Below are 7,825 nucleotides of genomic sequence, written 5' to 3' on the forward strand. Positions count from 1 at the left end.
GGTAATAAACAGATGGAGATTTGGGAGGTCATAAACACAAGAGATTCTGCAAATACTGGAAATCTTGAACAACACACACAAAGTGCTGGAGGAATCCAGCAAGATAAGCAGCATCTATGGACAGCAAAATGAACAGCAGACATTTTGGGCCGAGACCCTTCACCATGCTGGGAGATGATAGGTGGAGGCAACAGAATAAGGAATCTGATTGGGAAAGGAAGTTGGAGTATGGAATCAAAGAAGGAAAGTGGATTGGGTTGTAATGTGTGTTACGTGTTTCTATTTACTACTGAAATTATGCGATCAGAAAGGTTTTACCTGGAGGCAATCTCACTGATGTAAGACTGTTTCCACTCTCCTTTATTCTGTTCAGAGCCTTCTCCTCTGCTGCTGCAGCTTGTGCTCGGGCCTGGATGATGTGCTTCTCAACAGTGTCAGCCTCTGTGATTCGCCTCTCGTACTCTTCGTTAATCTAGTTAATGACCACCAGAAGTAATTCAAATATTTCAACAAGCTAACATGGGTGACTTTCAATTTATTTTCATTCAGTACATGCATCACTTGCAAGACAGGCATTTATTGCCCTTGACCAGATGCCTTTCCCAGGGCGACAAAATTTTTATGAGTCTGCAGACATATACAGAAGCCACATCAGATAAAAGCTGCAAATTTGCTTCCCTCAAAGACAAAAGTGAAACAGTATTTTAGGTAGTATAGCAGTTAGTGTAACACTATTACAGCGTCAGCAATTACCAATGAGAGTTCAATTCCCAGTGCTGCCTGTAAGGAACATGTACATTTTTCCCTGTGACCGCGTAGGTTTACTCCAGGTGCTCCAGTTTCTTCCCACATTTCAAAGACTTATTGGTTAGAGTTAGTGAGTTGTGGGCATGCTATGTTGGTGTAAGAAGCATAGCGACACTTGCAAGCTATCCCTAACACATCCTCGGACTGTGTTGGTTCAAAAAGTTCAAAGTGAATTTATTATTAAAGTACATATACATGTAAAGTACATATATATTACCATATACAACTCTGAGATTAGTTTTCTTGTGGACATACTCAATAAATCTATAGAATAGTAACCATAACAGAATCAATGAAAGACTGCCCAACTAGGGCATTCAACTATTGTGCAAAAGACAACAAACTGCGCAAAAACTAAAATAAAGTAATAATAATAAGCAATAAATATCAAGGACATGAGATGAAGAGACCTTGAAAGTGAGTTTGTTGGTTATGGGAACATTTCAGTGATGGGGCAAGTGAAGCTGAGTGAATCTATCCCCTTGGTTCAAGAATCTGATGGTTGAGGCGTAATAACTGTTTCTGAACCTGGTGGTGTGAGTCCTGAGGCTCCTGTACCTTTTTACTGATGGCAGCAGTGAGAAGAGTTATTAAAGTTATTAGCATAAACAACACTTTTTCCATAGATGCTACCTGACGTGCTGAGTTCCTCCAGCATTTTGTGTGTTTTGCTCGGATTTTCAGCATCTGCAGATTTTCTCTTGTTTGTGGTTTGAACACATTTCTCTGTAAGTTTTGATGTACATGTGACAAATAAAGATAATCTTTATCATTTTTAATCTTTAATCTTGAATGGTCTCATATAAGATGGAGACCAAGTACAATAAGATAGACTCTTGACCTCGCAATCTACCTCAATAAGACCTTGCACCTTATTGTCAGCCTACACTACACTTTCTCTGTAACTGCAACATTTTATTTTGCATTGTTATTGTTTTCCCTTGTACTACGTAATGAAATAATCTGTATGGATGAAAGATAAAAATATGAAAATTAGCTTTCTTTCTCGCATGTACATTGAAAGATACAATAAAATACATTGATTGTGTATGTTGTTGTGTGAAAGAAGTCACCAGAGAAAAGTACTGGTAGATATTTAGCAGCTTCTTTATTCAACAAAACAAGGCATCATATGGAGACGCTTTCGGTTGAAAGATCTGGCTGGCCCAATGTGGGGCTCGATATTTTATATCCTAAACACCAAAGGACAACTTTGTATCTACAATGTATCTACAATGCTTTCTTTGGAACTACACACAAACTTCACACCTCTCAATTCATACCCACACCACAGACATCCAAATGAATTTTAATCAGCATTGTCTGGTCTGAGATTCACAGCATTTAGGAACCCATTGTTCAAAAATGCACTCCAAATTAAATCCACAATTTATACTCAGACACGAAGACTGGTGGCTGAAGACATTTGATAAATGTAAATATGCTAAACCCAAAAATTGTATTAACAGTTGCAAAAACAATTTTTTCACTGTTTTTAACCAATTTATATAGCTTTACATCCCACCAATTTATATAGATTTTTGGATGGCAGAGTGGAGATACATCTCTACCAAAAGGAGAGGTGAAAAGAGCTCTTTCCCTCCGCTAGCCTGCAGGTCACCCTTGGGCAAGGTGTAGCGCCTGGTTAGTCCCCTCCCTACCCGATCAAGGTCACATGAAGTCATGGGAGCAGGTGGTGAATGATATGGAAGCCATGGAGCATATGAGCAGCTGATGCATATCGCAAGTCCCGGTTATGCAACCATTGATGCCAAGCAGACAAACACTGAAGAGTATTGATAATCGGTGGGGTCACCCATCTTGTAAAGACACTGCCCAGATGCCCAGAAGGCAGCAATGGCAAACCACTTCGACAGAAAAATTTGCCAAGGTTAATCATGGTTATGGAAAATCCATAATTGCCAATATACATCATACAACATGGAACATAACAAAAAAAAACAATAAAGCTTTACATGCTACCCTTTTGCCATGACAGACTGGATTTACTATATTTCTAATGGGCAGAAGGTAACATGGAATTTATTCCTTTATAGTTTCAAAACAAGGAAGACCCAAGTGAAAAACTAAAACTGAAATGAAATTGAAATAGGCCTATTGGAAAGGAGGCTGGTTTTCATGACGTCTCCAGTTTTTGTGTTCTCAGGCAGAGTAGTTACCATGCTACAGACAGGAGATTCTGTGAGCCTGATAGAGATACCCGCATGATGTGTTGCCTCCCAGGTGCCAGGGTATGGGATGTCTTGGATCGGGTTCAGAAAATTCTGAAGGGGGAGGGCGAGCAGCCAGTTAGTTGTCTTGGTACGTGTTGGTACCAATGACATAGATAGGAAAAGGGAGGAGGTCCTGAAGAGAGATTTCCGGGAATTAGGAAGGAAGCTGAGAAGCAGGACCTCCAGGGTAGTAATCTCGGGATTGCTACCTGTGCCATGTGCTAGCGAGGACAAGAATAGTAGGATCAGGCAGATGAATGTGTGGCTGAGAGACTGGTGCAGGGGGCAGGGCTTCAGATTCTTGGATCATTGGGATCTTTTATGGGGGAAGTATGACCTGTTCAAAATGGATCGGTTACACCTGAACCCGAAGGGGACCAATATCCTGGCGGGAAAGTTTAATAGAGCTGTTAGGGAGGGTTTAACTAATTTGGCAGGGGGATGGGAACCGGAATGATAGAGCGGAGGAGGGGGAAAACAGAAATAAATCTAAGATAGTGAGCAGTAAAGATGTCAGGAAGGACAGGCAGGTGATGGGGTAAATTTGCAGCCATTGGGATGAGTTGCAGTGCAATCAAAGCAAGAAGTATCAAATACTGGTCCTAAGGTGTTGTACTTAAATGCACGTGGCATAAGGAATAAGGTGGATGATCTTGTCGTACAGCTACAGATTGGCAGGTATGATATTGTAGCCATCACTGAGACGTGGCTAAAGGATGCATGTCTCTGGGAGCTGAACATCCAAGGATACACGGTGTATCGGAGGGATAGGAAGGTAGGCAGAGGGGGAGGTGTGGCTTTATTGGTAAGAAATGATATTAAATCATTAGAAAGAGGTGATATAGGATCGGAAGGTGCAGAATCTTTATGGGTTGAGCTAAGAAATCGCAGGGGTAAAAGGACCCTGATGGCAGTTATTTATAGGCCTCCAAACAGCTGCAGTGATGTGGACAACAAATTACAACAGGAAATAGAAAAGGCTTGTCAGAAGGGCAGTGTTATGATAATTGCGGGGGATTTTAACATGCGAGTGGATTGGGAAAATCAGGTCGGCACTGGATCTCAAGAGAGAGAATTTGTAGAATGTCTGCGAGATGGCTTTTTAGAACAGCTTGTTGTTGAGCCCTCTGGGGATCAGCTGTACTGGATTGGGTATTGTGTAATGAACCGGAGGTGATTAGAGAGATTGAGGTGAAGGAACCCTTAGGTGACAGTGATCATAACATGATTGAGTTCACTGTGAAATTTGAGAAAGAGAAGCCAAAATCCAATGTGTCAGTATTTCAGTGGAGGAAAGGAAATTACAGTGGCACGAGAGAGGAACTGGCCAAAGTTGACTGGAAAGGGACACTAGCTTCATCAAGATTGGAAAGGAAGGGGGAAGAAGCCAGGATGATTTCTATGGTACATTTATATTAAAAAAAAATCGGTGAGGTCCGTTAGCCTCCTATACTTCCTGTCCATGGTGACCAAGTGGTTGAATGGGAATAGGCTATTAGCGAAGTTTACTCCTGGGAACTCAAAGCTTTAAATCCACTCAACATCAGCACCAATGAAGTACTGTAAACCAGAGCAAGTGCACCCCTATCCTGAAATTGTCAGGATGCAGAGCTGGACTGAGATGGAACAGGTGGAGTTCAACCTGAAAAAAGTGTGAAGTGATTCACTTTGAATGATGGAATTTGAAGGCAGAATACTGGCAGGATTTTTAGTAGTGTGAGGGAACAGAGGGATCTTGGGGTCCACGTCTGTTGATCCCTCAGAGTTGTCACACAAGTTTAGATTTTTTTAGATTATGAGGACACGCAGTCCTCTTTTATTGTCATTTAGTAATGCATGCATTAAGAAATGATACAATGTTCCTCTGGAATGATATCACAGAAACACAAGACAAAACAAGACTAAAAAAAACTGACAAAAACCACATAATTATAACCTATAGTTACAACAGTGCAAAGCAATACCGTAATTTGATAAAGAACAGACCATAGGCACTGTTAAAAAAAGTCTCAAGGTCTCTCGAAAGTCCCATCATCTCACGCAGACGGTAGAAGGAAGAGAAACTCTCTTCCTGCCATAAACCTCCAGCACCGCAAACTTGCCGATGCAGCACCCTGGAAACACCCGACCACAGCCGACTCGAGTCCTTCCGAAAACTTCGAGCCTCCGACCAGCCCTCCGACACCGAGCACCCAGCACCATCTCTGCCGAGCACTTTGACCCCGGCTCCGGCAACAGGTAATAGGCAAAGCCAAGGATTTGGGGCCTTCCCCTCAGGAGATTCTCGATCGCACAGTAGCAACGGCAGCGAAGCAGGCATTTCAGGAGTTTCTCCAGATGTTCCTCCGTGCTTCTCACGTCTGTTTCCATCAAATCAGGATTGTGCATGGTACCTACTTAACAAATACGATATCATTTCGGAGCAGCTGCGCACGCTGCGTCGCGCTGCCATCTCCTCCCCTCAGTTGATAGCACTGTTAAGAAGGTGTATTGGCCTTCTTTAGTTGGGGACAGAGTTCAAAGGCTGTGAGATAATGTTGCAGCTGTATAAAACTCTGGTTAGACTACACTTGGAGTATTGAGATCAGTCTGTTCACCTCATTATAGGAAGGATGTAGAAGCTTTAGAGAGGGTGTATTGGAGATTTATCAGGATGCTGCATTGACTTATAAAGATAGGTTGAGTGAGCTAGAGCTTTTTCCTTCACTGAGAAGGAAGATGAGAGGTGACTTGATAGAGGTGTACAATATGATAAGAGGCTTAGATTGAGTAGATAGCCAGAGACTTTTCCTAAGGCAGAAATGGCTAATACAGAGGGGAATAAATTTAAAGTGATTGGAGGAAAGTATAAGGGGTTATCAGAGGTATATGTTTTACATAGAGAGTCGTGGGTGCATGGAACACCCCGCCGGAAGTGGTAGTAGAGGAAGATACATTAGGGACATTTAAGAAACTCTTACATAGGCAATGGATGATAAGAAAATGGAGGACTACATAGGAGGGAAGGGTTAATTTGATGTTAGAGTAGGTTAGAAGTTCAGCACAACATTGTGGGCTGAAGAGCCTGTACGGTACTATGATGTTGTATGTTTGAACAATGAAGCAGCTACTAGAAACTTATAACCATTAAGCAGTCAAGCAAGAGAGAGAAAGAGTTAACGTTTTAGGTACTGTATAGAGCACAAACAAAGTGGGCTGCAGAGCCTGTTCCTGTTCTGTACATTCTCAGTTTCAGACCAGTGGGATTTTATTGCTGATGAATGGTATTTATGAAAGTTCAGAGCATGGGAAAAGAGAGCAAGTAGCAAAAGGGAGAAAGATTCTTAGATGCCCCTAATGTACTTGCCTCTACCACCACCCCTGGCAGAGTGTTCCATGCACCCACCACTCTCTGTGTAAAGAACTTACCTCAGACATCTGCACTTTCCTCCAATTGCTTTAAAATTACGCACCCTTGTATTAGTCATTGCCACTCTGGGAAAAAGCCTCTGGCTAATCACTCAATATATGTCTCTTATCATCTTGTACATCTCTATCAAATTGCATCTCATCCTCCTTTGCTCCAAAAAGAGAAGTCCTAGCTTGCTCAACCCTCCTTCACAAGTAATGTCCTTTACATCCTCGTAACACTTCCCCTGCAAATCTGCTGCGGTCTGGTGATCCCAATGCTGCCTCGTCTACATTGGTTAGACCCATCGTAAATTGGGGGACTACTTTGTTGAGCACCTCCGCTTCATTCGTCAAAAGCGAAACTTCCTGGTGGCCAAACATTTTAATTCCCATTCTCATTCCTGTTTCGATATGTCAGTCCATGGCCTCCTCTTGTGTCATAATGAGGCAACTCTCAGGGTGGAAGAGCAACACCTTATATTCCGTTCGGTTTGCTTCCAATCTGATGGCATGAATATTGATTTCTCCTTCTAGTAAAAAAAATTTCCCTCTCCCTCCCCTCTTCTTCTATTTCCCACTCCGGACCTTTACCTCTTCTCACCTCCCAATCACCACCCCCACCTCGGTCCTCCTTCCCTTTCTCCTGTGGTCCACTCTCCTTTCCTATCAGATTCCTTCCTCTACAGCCCTTTACTTATCACTTCCTAGTTATCCTCCTTCTCCTCCCCCACCTTTTTATTCTGTCTTCCTCCTTCCTTTACATTTTCAGCCCGAAATCTCCACTGTTTATTCATTTCCATAAATGCTTCCTGACCTGCTGAGTTCCTCTAGCATTGGATGTTGCTTTGGATTTCCAGCATCTAGAGAATTTCTCATGTTTATGATATCCTGGTAAATCTCCTCTGCACTCTCTCTAAAGATTCTACATCCTCCCTATAGTGAGACATCCAGAACTGACCACGATGTTCTAACTGTGATCTAACCATTAGCTCGCTGCTCTTAAAATCAACTAATGAAGGCCAACACACCACGCACCTTCTTAAAATGCCTACCAACTTGAGCGGCAGTAACTTTTATGAAAGCTCAGAGCATGGAAAAAGGGAGCAAGTGGCAAAAGGGAGAATTCCAGCAGCACCTGAAGCCAATAAACAACTCCAATACCGGATTTCTGGACATTATCAGATTGCTGGAGATTGTTGTGCACATACTCAGTGCTACATTTTTTAATTTTACAAGACTGGCTGAACTTCCCATGGTATTTCCTGTTTGCAAAGTGCTTACAGTCATTCTGAGTTATGAGTTTTTCTTATTTTTATATTCTTTATTCAGTCACAGATCTGGACATAACTAGCAAGCCTTACACTTACTGCTCATCTCTAACAGCCCGTTAATAG

The 7,825-nt window shown here is 42.2% G+C and overlaps 1 protein-coding gene across 5 annotated transcripts in view; it reads right to left on the minus strand.

Moving 5' to 3' along the window:
• dlec1 (DLEC1 cilia and flagella associated protein) overlaps positions 1-7,825 on the minus strand; it is a 209,298-nt gene that overhangs the window by 183,616 nt on the left and 17,857 nt on the right. For all 5 annotated transcript variants that reach the window (XM_072254199.1, XM_072254200.1, XM_072254195.1 and 2 more), the window contains one exon: positions 319-472. In XM_072254199.1, coding sequence (XP_072110300.1) covers positions 319-472 — 154 coding nt within the window. The remainder of the gene's footprint in view (positions 1-318; positions 473-7,825) is intronic.

The sequence above is a fragment of the Mobula birostris genome, chromosome 3 (assembly GCF_030028105.1).
Source record: "Mobula birostris isolate sMobBir1 chromosome 3, sMobBir1.hap1, whole genome shotgun sequence".
NCBI lineage: Eukaryota > Metazoa > Chordata > Chondrichthyes > Myliobatiformes > Myliobatidae > Mobula > Mobula birostris.